Genomic DNA, 26,238 nt, shown 5'->3' with positions numbered 1-26,238 from the left:
TAAGTCTATGACAATAGGCTTAGCAGCAAGAGACAAAGACCAATACCTTGTTTTATTTGCATGTTGTTTTGCAAGTTTTTCTTGTTTCTAAGCTGCATGTTCTGCTTTCCAAAGAATGCACAGGTGGCTTTGATTTTGTGTGTATGCCCATATAAAATTTCTACTTCCCAAACTCCAGTGTAGTACACGCTACTTGCATTTTCCTGCAAATTATGAAGCCCAGACTTTGTTAGTTGTCATAGACTTCTTACATTAATTGTGAATTCTGTAGCTGTTTCCACTGATATGCAAGTTAGCACTGCACACAACATGCCTGTCCTGCCAAAGACCAATCTAATACATCCCTCCTGCACCACCACTACACCACTTGTCACTTTTTAAATTTTTCATCAAATCACTCTCCATTCCACTACAGCTACCTCAAGGCAGTTACTGCCAATGTTAAGCTTTCACTGTTCAAACAAAACATCATTTACTTGCCAATATATTTAATTTAAAATAGACTGTATACCTTAGGTGGGGCTTACACTGGTCCCAAGTCAGGTTCATCTTCACACTCTGTAACATAAACTGAAGTGGGAATTTATCAAGGTATCTGTGCATGAAATATCCAAGAAAGCAGAGACTGTAAAGCTGCCAAGTTTCAAAGTACCTGGGCATACCATTTACAGAATCTGCAATACAGCATGTCAACAGGTTGTCACAGCCATAGACTGAGAATTATCAGGATGGCAAAATAGATTGAATTTACTGCATTTTAACACAGGCCAATGCTTATTTTCTGAATACAACATTAAGTCTGGATTTTCTGATTTGCAGAAGGTTTTATGTTTAATGGACTTTGTTTAAAATTCCCAAGGCTCTTAAGATTACTGTGTATCATTGCAGCTAAATTTCAGTTCAAGCAGAGAATTTTTCTATTTTTTAAAAAAAGTTAATAACCATCATCTGCATCTGCCATCACCCCTCCAAATATTATTAAATTTATGCTTAAATCTACAAGACAAAGCATCTCAGCCTGATCATGAGGAAAGCCAGAGTTTAAAGTAAAGCTGTTAGCATTTGAACTGCGATCAAGTTATATATTAAGATAAAAATTAAACCCAAAAATTATTGCTAGGAAAAAACCCAGTAAGGATTCAGACACACAATTCCACAAATTGTTGGTATTCTGTTCTTCCATCCTTATTCATAGTTTCATTTAATGAAAAAATGTGGGTAATAACAGTTCTGTAAAAACCAAAACCAAAACCAAACCCAAACAAATAAAAACAAACAAAATTGAACTGAAAATGCACCACTGAGTTCTGATGCAACAAATTTTCGAGCACCATCTGCTGGTCTGCTTCTAAAACAACAACAAAATTTCCCAATTGCTGCTAACACCTGGATAATCATCAGGCCTGTATTGACTTATCTACTGCATTTTTATGAAAAGCTCCCACTAGTCACGCATTAGCATCATACTAGAGGAAGCAGCAGAATTCATGTAATAGTGAATGACTACAGAGGGGACACGTTGGGAAGTTTAAATTACTGAAGTTACAAATACATTCTGAATTCCCAGTTTACATCTAACTAAAAAACAAGAACAATGTTGTTTGTTTTTTTTTTTTGCTCTAGTTTTGAAAGCCTTACCCATCAGTTGAGAGCACTTGCAAGTTTTCAACGAAGTTCCTTACTCAGTTCCAGGAGTCTCTTTTGATGTCCTACTAAAATTTCAGGATGTTTTAGTATATATTATACAGAATATATTCTGTATAATAGACAACACTAATAAGGCATGTTAAATCCATGTCATCAATCAGAAGCCACTGTACTAAGTTTATGAACATAAAGGAAAAAAAAAGAGCCAGCCCCTACCTCTAGAAACAGCAGTCCCAAGAGGTGGTTACAACATCTCACCATGCATTCTCAGGCAGGTGCTCTTAGGGAGACAGAAAATCACCACTGTCAGCCTTCCTGCCTCCATCAAGATAAAGGACACTGCTCAAGAGTCTGCCAAGTGTGCTGCTTGTGACAGATATAAGCTGCTCACTGAAAGATAATTTACTTGACCCCATCTCTATGCAGGTTTTACAGAACGACATATGTAAATTATTCCTATAGTGTCTAATAATTCTTAGACTATTTCTATTCTAATTAATAGAAATCACTTATTTCTAACTTTTGTTGTCTTCAGTTCATTACTTCTGTATTTGTATTAATACAATAATTCCATGAATCTTGCTGTGAATTTCCATTGTTTAGTGGATACTCTCTCTTTTAGGAAATCACATGTGAAAATTCCAATCTTTCTGAACTTTTCTTCAATGCAATTTTGGAATTCCAGACAACAAATACAGCTTTTCCATATGGTATTGTCTTACGAAGCACCTAGAATCAAGTAGTCAGGAGAGAACAGAAAGACAGGCAGAAAGAGAAATAACCATATAGTCTATGTTCTCTCCATGAAGAGTTTTGAATCATGCACTAAGCACGTACCTGAATTTCAACTTTTCCAATAACGCTGAATGACAGATACTGGAAAGCTTCTACTTATTTCCTTCACTGGCCTGAATTCAAATCTTGAATGTTTTATAATTTACATCAATTATTAAAAAAAAAAATAAAATTCCAAAACTCAAGAATTACTTTTAAAATTAGATCTAACAGAGAAAGTTTAACTCTTCTGTGCATTATGTTTAAATTGTTGAATCTCATGTTCTGCACTCCCAATATATTTGTTTACCCTGCCACTTTTATTACTTTCTCCATTTTACCCCATGCTCCCACCAGACTCTAAATAAATCCTCACACTACTTTTTAAGTTTCATTCTCCAGAGGGTCAGAAATACTGAATAGTTTATTTGGTAAATAAATATTCTTCCCCTATTGGATGCAGAAAATATACAAAATGTATTTATGTTATACGAGATAAAAAGATTTTGCATGTGAAAAATATATAGAAATATGTCCATTTAGCAAACCTGAGCCATTTTGCTTCTCCCTCCAGAGAGAAACTTGAGGAGGAAGGAAAATTCTCTATGAAGTCTCAGGTAGTACATGAGGTTTGGTCATCTGACAAACTTTCAGGAGGATATATTTTGTGAATACTCAGAATTCTGTGATTGGTAAGAAGCACTCTCCTCTAGAAAGTCATAAACTGTCTGCTTAGCTCCTCTGAGAATGGTAATTGTACATCTGGTGTCCTGAAATGCCTTCTCAGCTGGAGAGAGGAACTTGGAGAAATAGTGAGTCACACTACCAGCTTTTGATGTGAAAATCCTGCCAGCAAGTGCTTGTGGAACATTCTTCTCCCTCCATGCACCCCATGAAATTCTGTCACCAACTGAGCATTTGGAGTTGGGGATATTGCTACTCCCAGCACACCTCTGCTTGAAGTACTAAGAGTGTGGTGAGATCCTGCAATGCTGAGGCCAGTGAGAGGTTCCCAATAGATTTTACAATTTTATTTTGGGAAGTATTAACTGTTTGCAAAAAACTATGTTTATCACAATTTTTATTATGATGCATTATCTTTCTGTATTTGAACCTCCTAGGTTCTAAGAAAGGATTTACCAGATTGCTATTATTTGTCATTTTAATAAAGGTAAGTTGCACTATGTAATATTGGAAAGGAAGGGACCATAGGTTTTATTAAGCCATTAGGCAAATAGCAGTTAACTTGAAATTCTGGCATCCGTGACACCCAACTTCTCGTTTTAATATACTTGTGGCTGGGAGAGCCCCATCATCACCTGGGAAATTCACAAATGAAAACCTCTGAGCATATGATTACATGAATTCCATTAGTTTTGGCAAAAGAAGCTTCTAAGAGCAAGAGAAGCTTTGGCAGCAATGAAAACATTTAACTGACTATTACTACTTCAGACTTTACACTTGAATAATTAAAAGAACAGTGCAAAAAGTCTTTACATTTTCATTTATAAAGTAGAAAAGCATAGCAAGACTCATCCTTCACAAAGGACATGCAAACATGATTTAATAACAACACAGTCTCAGAAGAATAAAATGGAAATTATTCCACTGCCACTCTACAGCAAAGATAGTTTAGAATTAATACCAGAAACAAGGTAACCTACTTCAAAAGAAAAAAAAAAAGAAAAAAAAAATCAGAACAACAAAGCATGAAAGAATTACGATTGATCAATAAGATCTCATTAGCTGTCACAGGGAAATATTATTTGGATTTAACTCCATTTGGCATAGAAGAAAATGAATCTATTCAGTAATGATTCACCCACAGCTGAGACAAAATCAGCTATTACTGAATCTAAACTGGTGAGAAATATTCTCTATGAACAGTATCAGCTACCTAGAGAACAAATAAATTACCACCCTCAAAGTTGACACTATGTAGAGAAATTAATGCAGAGTAATACTCATGCTTCTCTCTAATTGCTTTACAACATTAAAAAAAAAAAAAAAACAACAAAAAAAAAAAACAACAACCCAAAAACAAAAACAAAGAAACAACAACAAAAAAAACCCCAGTAATATTTAAAGCATTTATTTTGGAAGCACTACTTTTAGAAAGTGTGTTATCCTTATAAGTATTATTACCATCTAGTGACTCTTGCTTACAGATCTGTTTAGGTGGAAGTCTTGAATGACATAGCTTTGTCATGCAAGATGAAGGCAAAACCCATCCGTATTAAGCAGCATAAAAATGAAGTAGCATTATGCATCTAGTTGGCATGAGGAACCACAAGGATCACAATAATGCAAAAATTAACTCAAGTACACATTTTGATTTGGTGACAAAACATTTTAAAAACGACAGGATTGATATGACTGAGGATACTCATATTACTCAACCTCAAATTAGTCCTATTCTATAGGCACATGAGTCTATTTATATATACTTATGTATGTATATATATTTATACATATACATATATATATACATGAATCCGTAATGTTAAATAAATTTTGGAAAACATAAAAAAATCACCAAAATTTGACAAACTATGACAAAAACATTAGTCATATACTGAAAAGAAACAGAGAACTAGATGTTAATCAGGTTTAGAATGTTAGTTTCAATTCAGTTTCAGAAATAATGAATAATATTATAAATGTAAGAATTGGGCTGCAATGTAATTTCCTTCTTTGTCAATCTTGAAATTTTTACAAAGACTGCCTAGTTCAATCTTTTTAAATCCATTCTTGTGGATTAATTCCTGCAATATCTTTCAATTACAAGACCACATATTGTAACAGTTACAATTAAATTGGATCAGTTGCAGTTCAGTCAGGATACAAAATTTTCTTTGATTCAAGATCCAGTAAAAGGGAAGCTTTCAGCTCTAAAGGACAGCTACTGCAAAATCAAAGACGGAGTTAATAATGGTCTTTTGATTTAACAGCAGAATTGTAATACACAGAAATCCAGACATACTTTTTCTCAGGACTTCAAAAAACCCCCATACAATAGTGTGCTAATAAATATAATTAAATATTATAAAATTAATTAAAACTAAGTTAAATCAATGAAACATGGGAAAGGTTTATATTCCAAAACATTTAATTTATGGCATTTATACAGCATTGCAGACTAAGTTAACAAAATGCAACCTTTTTGGTAGGCTTGCAAGTTATTCAAGTAATGTCTACTGAAAGGCACCTCTGAGATTTTCTGTTTCAACAGTTAAAACTGAAGTCTTACCTGAAAGAGGATGGCAGCATAAAATCAAGTATTTAAATACAGTTATACAGTTTAAAATTTTTAGTGCATCTCAAAACATGAAAAATCTTTGTTTCACTCTCCTTCAAACTGGCGTGTATGGTTCACTATGAGATATACCTGATCTAGTCTGGAGGTTGGTGTGCTACCTATGGTGGAAGTGTGCTGTTCGGTAAAGAAACATTACTGGGGGAGCAGTAGAACATTTCTTTTCCGTGGCTACATTCCTGGGGATGCAAGACAGTCATGACAAACCCAACTGCCATCACTAGCACACCAAGAATGAGAATCAGGCAGGATATGAGGTTATCAGAATGGTTCCACCGCTCCTTGGACAGCCTCAGATAACATGCTGATGGGATGATAAAAACAAGGGGGGTAGCACTCAGAACTCCCTGTGTGTGGGAAAGAGCAATAGAAAAAACCTCATAAGTATGTTTATTTAGATGTGAAGAACAAAAACTTAATTTTTTTAACAGTTGTGATTACACTGATGTAACAGTAAAAACAGAAGATAAAGGCCTTTTCCCATGTTGCTATATGAAAAACCTTATTTTCAAAGTCCCAAGTAATATGCAAGATTATCTGTCAAACTATTTAAACTAAATTTGATTTAAACTAAATCAAATAATTCAGATCTATTTAAACACTTTTGCTTTGCTGAGACAAAATAATATTTTAACATTGAAAGAAGCATGAAATCTTATTACCCAAAGTTTCTCAGCTTAAGAGATAGAGTAAAAGTCCAAACATAGTTCTTCAATACTTGAACTGAATTAAAATATTTAAGATAATTCCATGGAGGAGTTTAGATATAACACTGCCTTTAAAAGGAATAAATTCTTTTTTAAAGTGGAAGCATCATGTAGCAGTTCAAAGAATTCTGATCAGTTTTGACATTTATAACCTGATTTAGGTTGACTTCCCTATGAAAGCAAAGCTCCTTTTGACAGATTAGAATCTTTCCTGTCACTAAAAATTCAGCTCCTCTTTAAAATGCTCTCTTAGAAAGAGAAAAACAAAAAGCACTTAAAAAATTATTTTTATAGTAAAGCAACTGCAGATTAGTGTATGAGTTACATGCCAAAAGGGAGCAATTTTATATAGAATGTTTTTTACATAATTAACAAACACTATGTTTCAATTTAATTATGGCAGGATAGTAATCCAGCCTAAGTAATAACTTCACATCATCATTTGTACAAAAGTTCCAATATTTGTATGGTAGAACCTGTTAACGATGATCAGTATAGATATCAAAATAGGTACAAGCACAAAGTACCTTCTCCATGAAAATTAAGATTTAGGTCTGTGAAGTAACTTAAACCAGCATCCCAGTAAAAGAGTAACAAATTCTGTGGCCCTTTGACTCCCATATGACCCAGTAGTTTTCCCTGGGGAATTACCACCAGGCAAACACAATGGCTTCTGTTTTGTTCTAAAGTCAGAAAGCAGGGAAAGAGAAATACTATCAAATGCCATCTGTGGTGAAGAGCTAAAAGACAGCTCTTCTGCTAGACAGAAAGCCAGCTGAAAAGACAGATCACCTTTCTTTCACATGTAAATGCTCTGTCTATTCATTTTTCCCTACTGGATCTCAAGACTGAACAATCTTTCTGACCACAATTATTACATCCAATTAATACCTACAGCTTTATTGTCAAATTCTCTCTTAAAAAGGAAAAGAAAAAAGAACAACCCATAAGATAGGAGCTACCATGCAAATGCCTGGCTATCAACTTCTATTTGTAACTGAATACTTGACTACTTGCTAACTAATACTTGATTACTTACTTACTCAACTAATTAGCTTGACTATTGACTAATTGCTTAGGGAAAAAAAAAAAAAAAACACTGCATTGATGGAATGCTTGCTTTTGAGGGAGTCTTATATTCCAGTGACCATCTCTGTGGTCTAGCTACTACTGGTTCTTTCTTTCTACCTCTCTCTCTTTTTTTGCCCCTTTGGCACAAGGCAGTCACTAGAATCTGCCCCAGTGTTTAGTAATTTGCCAACTTCATCAGAAACAGGAGCTAGAGAAAGAAATGCTAAATTCAGTACCACTATACATTTTGGATGAGTATTTTAGTGATTTCTGCTGTGGCTTAAACACATTTGGTGTATAAATTCACTCTCCTGCCCTCCTCCCTGGGGCTTTAGCTAGCTCAGTTATTAGGAGGATTTGGAGAGAATTATACTAAAGGAACAAAGGAAGAGGAGACAATTTATAGCCTCCCGGTCAGGGAAGAGATAGCTGGACCACAGCCAATGGGGTCAAAGAAGGAAGTAAGGGTCACTCTAAGTGGTAAGGGACTCCAGGGGGTCAGGAGGGAGAAACCATTTCCCTAGAGAATTACAACAATTTGGTAAGTCATAGCCACTTGCCTTATCTAGAAAACTATCCTAAATCTCCTCCAACTATATGAATTTTACTTCTTGAACTTCCTTTCACCTTTAGTTATCTGGTTTTGAAGCAATAATTCCTTCTTCTAACACTACTACTGACTATGTCAAATTACATAACATTTTCAGTAGTGCTGTGGATTTTACAAAGTTCCGATTTATTAATAAGTGATTTATTAAATAAAAGAGTACACAGGTTCACTTACATTCAGCTCTAAAACTATTCCAAGGCAATCATACACTAATGATATACCAGTCGCCACAGCAATGATAACTACTGTCACAAAGACATGCAGAACTGTTGAGAGGTTCCCATGGAAAAACACATTGGCAATCACCTGAAACAGAACCACAATTTTAAACCTTGATTCTTCTCCTTATGTTATTGAACAGCTTACTCCAAACCTTCTATAACCTTAGGAAACTAAAAGAATGGATGAGAATACACTGGCTGAATTTTACTTACCTTGCTTCAGGAAACATCTTCATCTGCTTCCAAAAATAACTCATAAAATCATTACTAAAATTACAGAACACTTGCCAGATTTACTTAGTTGTATCTGTAGGATTTTAGGATTTACTCTTTTCTCATTTGCCCATTACAGAACAAATCCACAATTATTTATTGAATTGATGGATTTCCTAGATGGAGATACTTCTAAAAAGCAAAACTATTAAGAATGAAAAGTACATACTTTTGGCTATTCTCAACAACAGTGTCATTTATGCCAAACTTGGAATTTTAAGCAGTCCTGATATTATTAAGTAATTATTAATATAATGTTGAATGATATTACAATAAATGTAAAACACATTATATGGCCAATGTCTAAACAGTACAGCTAGTCCCCCACACTTACTGCATGTAGCAGGATAAAATATGCTGATATTTATCACAGATCAACCACAGACTTCAGCTACAATATGTATTAATAATGTCAGAATATTATTAATATATAACAACAGTGTTAAAGAGAAAATGTAATAAATTCTTACCTCTCTGGTCACAAAACATTCAAGTGGGAAGGTGAGAATTACAGTAACTCCATAACAAAACCTTCCAAATGTAGCAAGGTTGTCATCTCTACAGTAGTTTTCAAATATATCTCCTGAGGTACAGCAAAACACCAATTAGCTTGAACTTCACATCATTTACCTATATTTGCAACTTGAAGTGCAGGTTACTGGAGTTACTGAAGTAACTGAGATTTTCTGATTCCCCTCTTCTGACATGTAACTAGAAACTAGTTTCAGTCACAAGTTATGTCCAGGAGCAACTTTCAGCTTATCCTACTGGTAGCAGTGTATTTACCTCAAGTAGCATTTACTTCAAAAAATATTTTAAAATATATATATCAGAGTTCTTCATCTGTTATCTTCCCTGTAACACAGATTTTGTATGAGATGCCAGTGTCTGATTAAATAAATATGTGACAGATTCAGAAAGAAAGCTTATGTGTAAAAGACAATTTTTCCCTAAAAACTCCTAGAACAACAATTACATAAAAAAGGATGAGACATACCTGTGGTGAACTTGATTTCCCTGATAGTATCTAATCACAGCTACTAAGCTGAAGAGAAGAATTTTAAGTATTCTGACCCCCAAACCCCATTATAAACATAGGGATTATTACCTAGCAAACCTTCTTATATCTAAAAACAAAAGCACCACTATAAAATTCAAATCATCTTGCTTGGTGTTTACCACAAAGAGTCTGTAATAATGATCTCTGAGGCACAAGAGACAGTGCAAGACAGTGACCAGATGATCTATTAGATCTCTTTTATGCGATTACGACACTGTCTCATGATCTACTGCTTTAGGGATCACAGTGGCATTGAAGAAGCAATAAGGTGTCCTTTAAACAGCCAAAAGATTTTGACAGGGAGACAGAAGGTGAGATGAAACCTGCTAACACAAGAGTCATAAGCTGAGGAGGAGCTGCAGGCAGAGCTTTCTGTACCTGAAAGTTCTCAGCCAGCCTGCATTCTGCCTACCTACAGTACATCCAGGACAATGACTTACTCTGCTGGAGTAGGCATTGGACGTTGGAAAAAGGGACAGATAAACCAGGAGTCTCCATCCTACAGTTTCTCTATTCTCAACTAAATGTTGCTGCTCATCAGAAAAGGAAAAAGCTTGGAAGCCTCCTCCTACAATCCGGAATGTCACTATTAAGTAACAGAAATTATGCTTGCTTATGAAGTTTGTATTTTCCCTGAAGAAAGTAATGCACTGAAACCAATTCACACCTTGTTCTTATGAACATACCTTTCTCACTTCAAGGAAATTACGTTAAATAGCATGATGCAACATTGATTATACACATTTATGTGTATTCATATACATAAATATTCATACTGTCTCCCATAGAGGGGACAGTAGGATTTGTAACACCAGAACAGCTGTTGCAAAAATAGGAAACGTCCCTAACTCTAAGATGCTGTATTAGTACAGACAGGAAAAAAGGTAAGAAAATATACCCAGGTATATACCAGATACCCCGTAGGAAATTTTTGTTCTTACTGCTCTCTGCTGCTAGACCATGTGGTTAAATCATAGCTATGTAGTCCTCAAAGTGTTTTAATGATGGAAGTATTCAAAGGGGACTGTTACTGGTAAGGCTTACGCTTAAGAATCTGACAGCTATTAGCATGTACATGACATTTTTTGATCGTGTTGTGGTTGTTAGATAACTATGAGGGATGTCCTATTTCTGCCCAAATATACTATGATTTTTGCATTTTTACAGTCACCAAGATATTTACAGAAAAAATCAGACAGAAAGGCAAAGTGTAAGGATTACAGCAAGCACCAAAATTGAGGGATCAAGCAGTTTACCTTCTGTGTATCCTGTAAAAGTCATATATCCAGAGGCAGCGAACGCTACACTGATGATAAGAGCAAGGGCCACAGACATATGTGTGACTTGAGACCAGTTCTTTAATGTGGGTTCTTCCAGAGACCCATATATTAAAAAGCTGTTATGATGGCAGACAAATGCTGAAACACACATGACAGTTAAAGCAAATGTATGAATTCATGCATAAATGCATAGACAGAGCAGAGCTTGAATCCACTCATTATCAAATACAAACACTAATCTTGCAATGAGTGGCAAAGATAAATGGCTTGAACCTTTGCTTGCTTAGTTGATTTGATGAAGGTTTATATTCATCCCAAGATGATTCTGATTACATTATCTTTAAATGCTATGCCATTTTCCACCTTCCACATCTCCATTCCACAGCTATTTCCTCTTTCTGCTCTTTTTGTACTTAAGAATTCAGCAGCAGATTTGAGAAGTTGTTTTTTTTTTTTAAATCTGCAGAGCCATTTGCTACTTTCGGACTTCATATGGCATCCATTTTAGGCAGCAGCAATCATTAGGAGGCCTCAGATTATCACAACATTAACAAGAAATAATATACCAGATCCTGCAGGCAGGAACAGATTTCAGAATGAGGACTTTTCTGTCAGAGGTTACCCAAGGGAATGCAGAATGATCCCAGACCCCTCAGTTTATCAGTGAGATGAACCCACTTGCAGGGGCTTTAGGATGACCTGCATGGGTGAGCTGGACTCATGTGCACACTGTGTCAGCTACAGTGGCAAGCCTCTAGGGCCAAATGGACAATGGATGAGGTTAATGTCTTACACAATAACAATGACATTCATATGGATCATTCAGTCCATTTTTTTTCTACACCAGCTTAACATTAATATTAAACCAAAAAATCTTGGATCAAAATATTAAATAGTTTCTTACAATTGATCTTAATATTGAAAAAAAAACCAACAGCAAAAAACACTTACCAAATGACATCACCCCAATGGCTTGTACTGCATTTGATTTTGCAAATATCCATGCATTTTCTGATTTGGGTCTAAAATAGACATTTAAATAGATTATGCTCTTTTCAATTATCAGATATTAAAAATTACTCAAGTAATATGCTGTAATACAGAACTGCTGCTAGACAAATCTCCAGAACTCTCTGAAATAGCCGCAGTGTTTATCAACAAGCTGAAACCATGGCGATACCTTTCTCATCTCCCTTGTTTTGATTCAAGTATTTCTGTAACCAGCTTTTACAGTCAAAAACGTCAGCCTCTTTCAGTTTTGCAAATAAACTCTTCAAGTTAGCATATACCAAAAAACAGTAACACAAAAGGTAAAAGCTGTTACTGATTCTGACTAAGGTTATCTCAACTGAAAATGTCCTCTGACTATTTAGAGTCAATTTCTACCTTTGAATTTAAACATGTAATCCATGCAGTCTGAAGACACCGTTTTACTAGGCTACAAATCAAGTGAGGGAGTTTGCATTTCTTTACACCTCTTCCAATATAGTTCCTCATAGTTAAGAGATTCTGGTACTTCCCAAAACATAAAAGAAATTTTAAGAGAGTACATGAAGACTTTCACAGGCAGGCAAGAATATAATATTCCCTACACCTCCTCCTCTAAGATGTGCTCACAGATTTGGACCTGTGATAATTGCAATGCTTATAGGAGGGCCATCAGGAAACTTTGTTAAAAGCCATTTACTGCATGAACTTCATCTTGGAATAAAGAGCCAAAATGAAAAAAAATGGGGAAGGACACAAAATCTTTTTCCAGAAATATAATTTGCTAAAACCATCAAATTAAATTCACAAGCTAGTTAAATATTGAATTTGTAATATTAAAGCACAATGAAAAACAATCCAGAGAAGCTTGCTCTTTAAAAGTTGGCTACTGCTAAGCTTGATTGCTCTGTTTTTATTTAGAGGGAAAGCTGCTGCCACCTGAGGCCTCAAGATGCTCTTTTCCTACTGCCCTAGGAAGCAGTATGGCACTCAGGCCAGTTCTGTGAAGGTAACAATGTCAGTTTTATCTCTCCCTCTCTTTGGTGATCTCTCCCTCTTGCTGGTTTTGACAGCTACAGTGGCATATGCTATGCCAGGTTTCATTGCTTTCAAATGTATAACTTACACCTCCAGACCCTAAAAATAAACAGATTAAAATAAAAGTAATAATAATAATAATTTTAAAAAGGTAAAAAAAAAGTTGTAGTTTCCTCCTTCAGAACTCATATCTTATTATTTCTTGAGTTCAAACAGTCAATCCTTCCTTTTTCATATTAATAAACCCCAGATTTAAAGTACCTAATGCATTCAGTTCAGACTTGAGCAGCTTTTCAGCTCGTAAGCTGTGGTTGCCAAGCTCAACTTTGAGGTTAACAGAACCTGAACGTAAAATCAAGTTCCCTTTTTTTGTCCTCAGGTACAGCATGTTGTCCTGAATTGCTGTATCATACTGCTTCAAGCCTCATGCAGCTGAATATGGCCCTCCTAAAATATCTTCAGACTTGGCAAGTAGATGTAAAATACTATGGATGAATTAGAGCTATCTGGTATTTGTCTTGAGAAATGTGAGTTCTGACCCTCTATAGCTGCTGTTGTTCCTTATATAAAGCTCCCTTAATATTACAGTGCCACTGATTTCAAATCACTACACCTAGAGATCTGTCTGGAAAATTAATATTAATAATTTTGAATGTAATATTTTTCAGGAAAACATTCGTATCTGATTGAAAAAATTGCAATAATAGTTCAAAATAAAAAGAGTATAAAGGAAGCTAACACTACATTTGTTCCACTCTGTAACCACTAGAGGTCAGCTTTGATAATAAACATACAGAGTGAAAGTTTGCTTTATATTTTACTTTGACAGCAGAATTTATCAGTTTTCTTTGAATCTTTCCTAGTGTAATAATTTAGACTATCTAATACATTATAAACCAAAATATTTTTAAATGTACAGAAAAAAAGACTGCTTTTGCCTGAAACACATTTCATTTCTGTGAAAACAGTACATCCTGGGCAATGCTGTACTATGATCTCCTACAAATACAGATTTAAAAATGGAATTCAGAAAGCACATTAATTTCACTTGAAATATTTTTAATAAAGTGGCCAATTAATTTAAAAAACCCCCAAATCACAGGACCTGGTTTTCTCCTTTCACAGTGTTAGCTTATGCACTAGTAATATGCAAAAGACCAAGATATTGCTTTGCTTTACTAATGAATGACAAATCAGATTAGGAGTATTATTTGGTGGAAAAATCCAAAAGAACAAAATCCTGCTTATTGAGCAGCCTAAGAAGATAAATTCCTTCCATTCTAGTTGCAGAATAGAGGAAGAATTTCAGATCCCTGATTTGAACACTACCAGCAACTTGTAATGTCCTACAGTGTATGCTGGTACAGGTGTGCTGTTTTCTTCAGTAACTCATACATTGCTGCATGTGCTTTGAAAAACATTTTCATATTGTGAGAATAGAGGGATCTCATATAGTGAAAGCACACAGCCAGAAATTTCATTTCTGAGTGTCTGGAACTGACAGTCAACAGTTCTAGAGCTGTGATCATATAAATAAGAAGTTACTCCCAAGTTCTGTCTGCAGAACATATAGACAGACATATGAAAAGCACCTGGGAAAAGGTGCATGAAAGTGTCTATATAAAATAAGAATTCATATAAAGACTTCTCAGAAAGAGAAAACTGCCAGAAAAAAGTAGGAGTTAGTTATGGAAGAGCCATATAGTGAACAATCACATTAAATCACTCAGAAGTCAAAGGGCAACTAATGTAAACATCATCTGTCAAAGCAAACATACACACATTGATATAAATATATGCATCTCTGTAGGCAGATGCATACAGATCCTGAAATAGTATCACAAGAATACAGGATAACTTGTGGTTTTTCAATCCTGCTACTACTGTTCAAGGTTTTTTTGGGTTTTTTTTTTTGTTTTGGTTTGGTTTGGGTTTTTTTGAGGGGACCTTTGTCCTGACCTACATTCTTGTTAGGAGTTATTAGGGGAAGATATTAACTGCTGCTTATACAAGAACAGCATTAGCTGTGAAAATCCGTGAATGACAAAACCAGCGAGCTCTCTGCTTCTCACTCGGTGTATAAAAGCATAGGCTATGCCTGCGTGGACAGGAAGTTTTCTTTCTCTTACCTTTCATTGTTTCATCTAACTAATGTTGAAGTGTTAGTTAGATGAAGCAATGAAAGGTAAGAGAAGAAATTATTTTTTAAACTAAATGCACTTGCTGACAGCTGTACTACCATATATAGTAGAAGCTGAAACACAAACTGAAACCTAAGATGTAATTTACCTGTAGTTCTTGGAACAAAAATAGTAAAAGATTAAGTAAAAAGACAGTCTAAGGGAGTTCTCATAGAGGAAAAGTCTTAGCTGAAACTAAGACAAAAGCAAGACAGACTGAAGGTAGTGAGGCCTAGCAATGAAGAAGACCTAGAGGGTGAGAAAATAAGACTTTACTCAGTCTTCAGTATATGCACGTGAAAATATACCATAAACATATTAATGAATTCTAAAAAGTTTTGAAAATATTCATGTTTCTCTACACAAGAACAGGGAAACTGAGAAGAACAAATGAACCAGGCAAAGGATAAGACATCCTAACAAGGTCAGATCATGAGTAAGAGTTGAGCGAATTTGTTTGGCAGTCTAAGGTGGCCTGTCTTTTACTTCTTGTAAAACACGTGCAGCATAATAGTCCCCATCTTAAGATCGATGCTATACAAATATCTTTTCTGTCATTTAAATAGAAATGCTGCAGCAGAAGAGTGCATGAGAAGCAAAACATCTTTAATGAAGGCAAGAGAAATAAATATCCCTGATGTCAATTAGCTTGTGGCTATGACACACTGACTTGAAAAAAGAAAGGTGATTTCTGGAGAGAAACAAAGTCATATTTTTGACAGGGGAGATACATGTTGTAGTGAGCAAAAGACTTCCACTGTTTTGGATTGAAGATCAGGGTCGAACTGCCAAGTTAGGGTTGGCAGTTAACAATATAATCCAGAATCATCTCACAGATTCATTTGGGTTTAATTCAGTGATTTAAACATTTAGGAAATTAATTGTAACATTTCAATTTAATTCTATTCTAAGTTAAAATACCTTTCTAGGTATTTTGAACTTTAAAAGTTTAAAGATACTGAAAAGTTCATAGATGCTGAATATAACTTTAATCAATATAATGGAAAGAAAATGACTAGGTTCACATTAGGCTTGGATTTTATATTAATTAAAGTCATCTTGTGAAAGAACACAAACAAGGCAAAGCTGTTATACCAGTCCAACTTTAGATACAGCTACTTCTACTCCTCTTTTTTCTGTAATGAATTACTTAACAGTCCTGTAAATATAAAGTAGCTTAGTTGTTTGTTTTTTTTAATTTCATCACACACTAAAGTTTACCTTTGCTTACTACTGCTTTTATATGAAGGAAATAATCAACTTTTTACTTTCAAGTTTTTTTGCTGAGCCTTTGGTGTTTTATCCCTGTGATCAGCTGCCATTTGAGTAGTTCTCACATCCTCTTTATGTGTAGCAGATGCTCTTGAAGTTTTTCATAGACATTTATGTATTATGGACACACTGACATCATAACATTTTTGCTAAAGAACATCAAATTAAATTAAAACGATCCCTCTTTATAAGCTACATAAGATATTTCTTTTTACAGCGAGGAATGTTAGTTTCAGGTTTGAAGCATGAAGTTATTCCATGCAGTATTAAATATGCTGCACTTTACAGTTCTAGTTAATTCTTACCTATTTTTTCTGATCACAGTAAGTAAATACCCAGCCATAAGCAGATGGGAATAAAGGTCAAAATGTATTTTTATCCAGCATGTTAAAGTATTAAGAAATGTACTCTTAATAATCCAGAACACTGGATTCTATCTGCAGGTTTATTATGTCATTCAGTTAACAAAAACCATATGGATGATAGTTATCAAAACCAGAACTGAAAAAAGGAAGTACCTCAGTTTTATATTTGTCATAAGAGGAAATAAATTAAACCAAGAAATCCCACATCTTAAATTTTGTTTTTCTCATGAGAATGTAACAATAATGTTCCTAAAATATCCTTGGACAACTTGCCCCAAAACCAAAGGAAATAAAAAGAAGTAATATTCAGAACCTTGTAATTCCTGTTTAAAATAGTAACAATCTTATTGTTTCTCTGATGGCCTAAAACACTGCAGAAATTTTCAGATTATTGCAGAAAATATCCTCTATTGCTTTGTTGTCCAAGTAAGATGTAATTTTTAACTAGAGCATGGATTTAATTTAAGCAAAAAAAGTTTTATCATTTCCACATAATGATCTTGTACCTCTCACTTTGAAAAATCTAAAGGTAAATGAAAACTGAGTACTACTCAGAAAGTAATTATCAAAGCGGGAAGATATCAAAATGAGATTCCAGTGGAACCTGACCTGATTCCAGTACTTTTGAATGTATTCAGCAATGACTTGAATGATGGAACAAGAAGCAAAATGTGTCTTTAATGGAAAGCGTTAAATGTGCAATTAGCACAATCATGCTAGAGAATGGGATGAAAACTGAAAAAAACATAAATATGTTGGTAAATGGAGAAATCATCTGATTAAGCAGCATCCAATTCTGTACAGTTAGGCAGAGGACAAAAAGGCTTCAAAAGAACAAGGCAGGAAGAACAAATAAATAAAGAAAAGAAATCCCAAACTTCATGAGAGGAGTATCAAAGAAAGGAAAATTCACCAGCAAACAGTTCAGCAGAGTACCTTGTGCTTGGCAGTTCCACTAGACTGCAAACTCAAGGCTCATTCATGAAATCATGCTATTTTCCAAAGAGGCTAACATCAAACTAGGTTACATAATCAGAAGCATGGCAATTCTCAAGGGATACAGTTGAAAGGGACCTTTCAATACTTTGCATTTAAGATACACCAATCTTTCTTCTCTGCTCCTCAGAGGGAATATCCCAGGCAGGTGGGGCAATTCTACTTAAATTTGCAGAAAACTTAAGGCAGCAAAAACCCTAAAAGAACTGTGCTTGTTTTCTCTATAAAATGGATCCCCCCAAAGGGGGACAAATAACAGTTTTTTTACAGGTGTTTTTCAAGCACTTGAAAAAGCATGAACAGTTTGCTGTCGATATCCACTGTGGTGAGGCCAAGAATCAACCAAGTATAAAATGGAGTCATACACATTTAGGAAGAATTCATAAGAAAAGGCTAGTTAAGGATTGGAATAGGAAACCATGGAATTGTCTAGTTTGTTCTTGGCAATCACCTGTCATCAATGGCAGGCACATAATCAGTTCTGTCATACAACAATTGTAGGGATTAAATATTCTTGTCCCCATTGAAGCCTTTATCCAGATTGTACAAATTCTTTTTGTACATGACAGATACAAGGACTGTGCTTTCATAATAATGATTTTTAAAAATCTCTTTGGGAACTCTGACTTCTATTGTATTTTAATAAGAATTCCTAGTAAATGTGTTAATTCACTTGTTTCACTTGTAGTATGATGAGACCCATATTAAAATATAACAGTATTCTTTATTTTCATTGCAAAAATGTCCTACCATTATACAACTAACAAAATAGAAGAGAATTTTAACAACCAAAGTATGTCTATGTCTAACTGTAAAGTAAAAATAGCAAAGATAGTAAAAATAGACATTAACAGAATGTTGGTAAGGAAAAAAAATTACCAACTGTTTAGCAACTTACTAGATGCATTTTTGAAAACAAGAAGTGCAAAGGCAGAAATGCAAGTCTCTAAAGAATTAAGCAGTAAAACTTCAAGAATCACTAAAAACCAAACCCGTGCATTCCATATTTTTCAGTGCATCACAACTGTGAAGATGAAATGTTACCATAGTAACAAGGTTATCAGTAAGTATTATATATAGTGTCTTCCTTTTTTAACAGGGAGTTTTGAGATTAACCTTTAAAATACCCTTTGACATCGACTGTGAAAAACATGCTGCTCCAAAAATATGGTGGGGAGGGAAGTTCCACACTGTTCCGAGAAGAGAGATTTTGTGGATGATAGACAACATCATCTGGTACAACTTAAGAAACTGCTATTCTAGGCATCTTCCTACCATTAAACCTGAATACCCTGCAATTAACCCATGTATCACAGCAGTAATACAAATGGACAATTGTGCCTAACACTCATGAAACAATCCTGGTGGAAGAATCTACTCAGGGAAACATAAGAAGTACCATATAAGCCTGTTCCAATAAATAAAAAAGCCCATTCAAAACCAGAATTTGTCATCTTTATTAATACATCTATACATTTAAAGGATGAGAATAAAAGACAGCCCTTCTAAGCCTTTAAGAAAAAATAATAAATCCATAACACTTTCTTGCAGCATAATCATAAAAATGTCACAACACATACTTATGTGTACTAAATTGTCTAGAATACTCCGAAGTCCAATGTTAAATACTAGTTTCAGAGTATGAGTGCAGTAAGAGTTTTTCATATTATACAGTTGTTTTCTCAAATGACAAAGATTTTATTATTGTGTTATTTTTAAAAAAGTCTCAGCATTTGTATTTGATTTTTATTATGAAATTATTATATTTATCCTATCAGAAAAAGAAATATTCCTAAGATAGTAGCTATCTTGAGATTGTAAATATAAGCAACTGACAATAATGGAAAAAAAATTAAAAATCTCAAACGACAGACTCTCACATGCCGATTCAGGACCCACCTGCTATTAGTCATCCATAATTTCTCATTTATCTCTAGGGGTTTTGAGACTTTCTCTATATATGCTTATACTCAATAGAAGAAAAAACTAAAAAGGATGAAGTATATTTAGCTGTTCATTTTGTATTACTGTTTTGTTTTGCATTACTGATAGAGATTTTTCAATAACTTGTCTGTTCCAAAGCAGGCATGTTCCACAACTATGCAGGTAAACACAATAGTTAAATAACAGATTATATATGAACAAAAGTTCACTTTGTGGCAAGTGTAAGAATACTCACACTTGTGGACTGAAGGTTACTGTCCTCACTATCACAATAATCAGGATGACAATGGTTAGAATCAGAGAAAGAAGAGATACCTGTAAAGGTAAAAACATGACTTCAGTCAGTAAGCTGCTGAAAGGTTGTTCTTTGAGCAGCACAATGCATTTGTTAACTATTTACACAAATTATGACTGGCACTTATTTTCAATGGCATACAGAACAATAAACCAAAAATCAACTGCTGTTATGATTTACCTTTCCCAATTTTGCTATGTCTCGATATAAAGATATAGGTAAGGTAAAGATGATGGTGGTAAGAAGAATTATGAAGTGACGGTCGATAAGCACGTTATCCAGCCCAACTAAAGCAAAAAAGAAAATAATTTATTTCTTTAAGAGACTAACTTGAGGAAAAGGTTAGCTACATTTGAAAGGTTAAAAGTAAAAAATTGTTGGTGATCAAGCTTTTATTCCCTTTACTCAGGCTAAGTAACACTGAGGAAGCCATGCACAGCATGGGCACAAACACAAGAATTCTGCAAATTCAAACCAAATGCATAACATCTGGGATATATTAAATCAAAATTGCAAAGTCTGGATTCCTATGTATAGATTGGTATTAATGTCTTTCCTCTTGTCTGGGTCAATGCTGGGAGACTGGAAGTAAAAAATTCTACCTACTTCTTTCTGCCATCTAGTTGAGAATTTTTTGATACTCTGGGTTGACATCAATTACTGTGCTGTTTATAATAGCATTGTTCTCTAAGAAATGGCCTGAAATAAATTAATTTTGAGGTTTCTTTTGAGCACCTCCTTTCTTGCCATCAGCAGGCTTCTACTTGCAAAGTAATTACCATGTGAAGGCAACAAGGCTGTTACAATATTCCATGCAATTAGTGGGATTTGTTTGTGTAACTGGTGGATTTTTCAAGCCAATGACAACTTAAAATAAAGCATCTCCAAGTTTCAGTGAGGTCACTATAAATCATTGGCTTGAATGAATACTTGATGAATAATTATGGCCGGAAAGTGACTGGCAACTGACATGAAAAACTCAGTGTTCTGTTCCCTCTTTTCTTTGGGAGATTATAATGCTTTCCCACCTCTTTCCAGGCAGGTATTCTACCAGACAGGTAATAAGATTTGCCATGCTGGAGATTCCCCCAATTACAGAAGTCATATTATACATAAATTATTAGATATTCACTGTCACTATCAATTTGATCGGGTATTCACAGAACAACAGAGTGTGACAAAAGTACATCCACACCTTTCAGGTTTCACATGCTGAAAATCACAGTTCTCCTGTGGAAATGAAACAGTTCATACAAATACGCATTTCCACTTCATTACAGACATGTTTTCTCTCAGTTTAATTTCCCAGTGAAGAATGTTTTAACTTAGCTTTTGTGCTAAAGTAGATATCAAACACGTACACATATTGCTCCACTGATGCTGCTGTGAAAACTTAGAGCACAGGAAGGGAAACAAGGGGGCATGAGTTAAAAAGCATTACATTCATGTTATCATTTGCAATTTATCCTGAATTATTCGCTACAGTTTTGCTATTTAAATTATTTTTATTCTAGGAAATATCTAAAAAAAATTACAAAACCCAATAATCTTGTAAATACACAACTGTGGAAGACTCACTTCTATTTGCTTAGTATTTCACTGAAGTATCTGCTCTCTTCACTGACACTGAGTCCATTGATAGATATGGACTACGATTCATAGTTTTTATTTGGAAAAGGCTTATTAAAGAAAAAAAAAATAACAAACTCAAAAAACCCCACTCATAGACATATGCTTCAAATTCTTTATTTGAACTAAACTTAAAGAGTAATTGGGAAGCTAAATTACAGGTAATTCCAAAAAACTTATGCTATGCTTTTATCCAATACATAATCCCCCATTCTTAAATTTTTTAAATGTATCTTACCTCCAGGAATTCTCTGAAAAACTTTAGTTAAAGTGTCTCCTGTTATTATGTTGTAACTGATCATAGCTTAAAGAAAATAACTTTTTGTTAGTACAAGTCATATCTAAAGTATTTGATTAACACCAAATACAAATATTTTGTAGATTTCAGGATTATATGCCACTATCCCTCTAATATGAATTCTGGCTAGCAGCAACAACCTGTAAGTTTCAGGTTTAAAAAAATTATTATTTAACGCTTCCTTTTTCTAACAGGTACAACTTCAGCAATAATGCATCCTGATAAACACGGCCATTGTGCTGAGTTTGTTTCAAATAGCAATTCTTTTTAGTTTATTTTCAAATGCTTGTTTCTATTTAGTAAATCTCCTCTGTTAGTCTAATAATCAGTTCTGCAATGAAATGCAAAGGATGCTCTAGCTCATGCAAAAAGCTAGGGAACTCTTTAAACCAGAAAAAAATAAAGAGAAAATAGATTAAGATATCAAATATGGACTTCAATTCCTCCTTCTCATTAGTAAGTGCTGTGGCCTTAACCGTCATATTTCATTCTTATCTAACTCTACACTAAGAGTGTGTAAATATGTGCATGTGTGTATACATACCCACAAAATGTATTTATACCCTCTTGTGGTCTTCAGCATTTAGACAGCATATATTTATGTATTGACCTTAATTATACATAAATATTCAGTGTCATGAAACTGTAAGTCATTAACACTACTTATATAAATTAATTCAAACACACATAAGAGCATAACCATAGCTCTATGGTAAGGACTGAGACCTGTACCATTTTTTTTTTGTATTAGCGATGGAGTAATTAATTTACAAAGGTGTATAATTAAATGTGTAAAACTCTTGCCTGCAGTAACAGTAACTTGATGCCCTTAAAAATCTTAGGTACCTGTAACCAGACCCAAAATAGGAATTTTGATCTGTGACTGTGTGATCACCAAGTCCAGACTCTTGACATCTCAACTCATCATGTCCTGCAGCCAGGCCCATTGTGAAAATACCAAGATTATTTGAGATTTGATTTTATTATGTTGTTACAGCAGGGGACAGATTAGAATATAACTATTTCAAACTTCTGGTCTAATAAATTCCTGCCCAGATTATAACTTTTTATTCATTTACTATTTCTTCTTCAAAAGGGTCTTGACTGCCCCATTTCCTAGTACCTTGTTGAGTATGAGGCTGAACTAATTCTTTTGAAGAGCAATGACAGCACATAATCTAGCAAGACCTAAAGTGGCTTCCCCACTTACAATAACATTGCATCTCTGAAAAAATACTAATTCAGTATACTCCTAAATTCGCCTCTTCCTTTTGTTTCAGATACATCAACTTTGTGGTCTGCTACTCAACCTAGGACAGAATATCCTTTGCTATTTTTATAGCTACTTTTGTCATTAATTTTTTTATGTGTGAGCGCCAATTTCTCTGCTATTGCATTTTAGTCCATTTCTATTATTCTGATCCTTCAATTCATTGCATTACTCCTCAGTCATTCTTCAGAATCCACAGCATAAATTTATTTTTTTAATAGCAAAGAAGCATATACAATACATTCTTTATATAGTTCTTAATATTCAATTAGTAAAACAATGAATTAATGTGAAAAAGCTTGTTACTTATAAAACTTAAACATATACATTTTATGCGATCTTACCAATAAATGGATATAAAAACTGGAGAGTTGAAAGGATTAGATAACCTCCAAGACCATATGTTTTTCTGACCAGCTCTTGATAGGTTTTGGTACTGGACAGATTTCCTCCTTTGATCAGTAATATAATGGAGTAATCTGGTAAAATATAAAATTACTGTTAAAGACAATATGAGCCAACTTGTGTTTGATTACTTTTCATCTTCTTTCACTCCTCTAAAAAAAAAAAGTCTCTAAGAAGAAAAGCAGTGGCTCTAGGAAGAGCAGGGATGAGAAATCTCACAGAATCTTTCAACCCACCAAACCCAGGAGCTATAGGCTCATATTGGAAGAAAAATACTTAAAATCATAGTACAATCAAAGGTTTTCATTCTGCTATTTTTAAAAAGTCATATACAACCCACTCAAGATTCAGTGTCTTAATTAGGATAACAACTGTGGACTCAAACAGGTGGTTATGAGAGCACAAATAAGAACATTCCTTCAAATCTTACCTTGACTAGGAAACTAAGGCTTTATGAAAATAAATGCAGCTTCATGTGTTGTACAGTGTAATTCTCTACTTTTACTAATCTGCTCAAGGGATTAGTGAGGTAAGGAAAAAATGAGTAATTTTTATTGTCATAGATATACTTGTTTAAGGTATCATTAAGCTCAAGATTAGGTAAAATATTGCAGGACTAATTTTATCTTTTCAACAGAAACTGCCTTTAGAGTACCTGTAATATAGGCAACCACAAACAAAAGCAGTACTCCTAGAGGAAAACCAGCTTCCTTCATCGAATATGGCAATCCTGCAAAGCAAAAAATGAGAGATTCTAGGAGACTCTTTCCAAATATTTATTTGTGAGAATCAAAGTAAAGAAAAATTCAGATTTAAAAAAATGCTAGTATTCTCCCAAATTGGACCAGAATGCTTAATAACCTCAAAAAGATAATTTTCAGTGGACAAAGTGTTGCTTAAGTAGGAAGTTCAGTCAGCACCTACCCAACGTCTCTGATCATTATGGCCAAGAGACTCTGGGGTATTGACCACTGAGGTGTGGCCCAGGCTGACACCTCTGCATTTTTGCGAAGTGAGCAAATAAGTACAGAGAAAAATCTTTAACAACAGCAGCAGAAAGTGAGAAGTCTATGTTATACTGCATGCTGGATAGTTATGCATGAATAAACAAGACTGAATACAGGATAGTGAAGAAAAGCAGACTTACCTATAACGCCTGATCCTATGATTGAATTAATAATGTTAAACCCAGCTGATGCCAGATTACTGTTTCCTCCTTTATTCTTGGGCTTATTAAGAAGGGCTGTCTGGTCATCTGTTTCTACCTATTTCAGGAAGACAAGGAGAACATTATACATGAGAAAAATAGGTGAGAACAAGGATTTTGCACATAGTCTATTATAAAAGTTGTCATAGACTCAGATTTGTAGAGGTATTTAAAAAAAAATCCTATATTTTTTTCAGTGAGAAATCAAAGGGGTATTAAGCAGCTAATTCCTGTATAAGTCTGACCCATAATCTTCTGTAATTCTCTGAAAAATAATAAGTGGAAGGTCAGAAATATATAAAAACTCAGAGGCAGGCTGCTAAACAAAGACATTCTTAGTCATGTTTCAAAGGCAGAAATGTGAATCAAGTATTTTTGAAAATATTTTGGCTAATACAATTGGCCAGTAAAAAACGTTCCTGAATCAGAGAAATGAAATTAATTTCAGGACTTACTAGTAAAGCATGTCAACATCTTAACATACTCTAACCCAAGGCTTTATCCAGTATTTAAAATATTTCTGTGCCATTCAATGGTTTAGTTAATTATGAATAGTTAATGACACTATAAAATCAGCAAATCCCAGAAAGTTTCTGTGGGAAAGAACCAAAGTTCAAAGCACAATATGTAGCTTCAAAAATTAACGTTTGTATCTTCATAAAAGAACTTTGTAATAAACTTGCAGTAATCCTTTCCTTAGGTCATCACTGTGCTACCAGAGAACATTTTAGAATTATTCATTTGAAAGACCGTATTTTAGCTGAAGTTGCGAAATTCAAGAGAGGAACAAGTATTTAATGAATAAAATGCTTGCCTGTGTTCTGTGTACTAAGTATGAAGGCAAAACCATTTCATGGATGCAGAAGCCTATTTAACATATATAGCAAGTAGTATAAACTCATATAAATGCTTGTCACTAATATTCCTGGAAAAAAAAAATTAAATTACTGAAAAATCAAAGTCAGCTGTAGGTATACACATAAACTGACAGACATAAGATTGCCTGCCTCCAGTAGGGCTACACATTTAAGTGGAACCTTTAATCCTTAAGCAGCACTAACTTAAGAAGAGTAATACTGTCTCAGATCAAAGGCCAGCATAGCGTGGCATCCCATTTTGTAGAGATGACCAGGGAAGGTGCCTAGGGAAAAGCATAAGAACATAGGAAATAGCTAGTTAGCAAATTACTTTCCTGTCCCAGCTTTCCTGTTTGTGAATTTTGGACTTCCCAAAGTAGTTGTGTTCTTGGTGCATCACATACTTAATGGACTGCTGCTTGATTTTTCCCTTTCTTGAAACTGTGTATAAGTCTTAGCATCTACAGTATCGTGTATATCATTGTGTACAGTAATTGTGTACATAAATACCATGTACAATATTGTCAGTGAATGAA

General features: G+C 34.4%; 1 protein-coding gene across 1 annotated transcript; it reads right to left on the bottom strand.

Moving 5' to 3' along the window:
- Positions 1 to 5,838: 5,838 nt before the first annotated feature.
- On the bottom strand, positions 5,839 to 24,354 carry SLC38A11 (solute carrier family 38 member 11; the record flags this gene model as incomplete). Its single annotated transcript, XM_083865365.1, has 10 exons — positions 5,839 to 6,084; positions 8,300 to 8,431; positions 9,090 to 9,202; positions 10,936 to 11,097; positions 11,911 to 11,981; positions 19,977 to 20,056; positions 20,217 to 20,323; positions 21,904 to 21,969; positions 23,578 to 23,712; positions 24,294 to 24,354. 10 exons carry the CDS (start codon positions 24,352 to 24,354, stop codon positions 5,839 to 5,841), a joined length of 1,173 nt encoding a protein of 390 aa, XP_083721491.1.
- Positions 24,355 to 26,238: the final 1,884 nt, after the last annotated feature.

This window comes from Zosterops lateralis (assembly GCF_965231275.1).
Source record: "Zosterops lateralis genome assembly, chromosome: 7".
NCBI classification, from domain to species: Eukaryota; Metazoa; Chordata; class Aves; order Passeriformes; family Zosteropidae; genus Zosterops; species Zosterops lateralis.
This window is presented reverse-complemented; position numbering and strand designations above follow the sequence as displayed.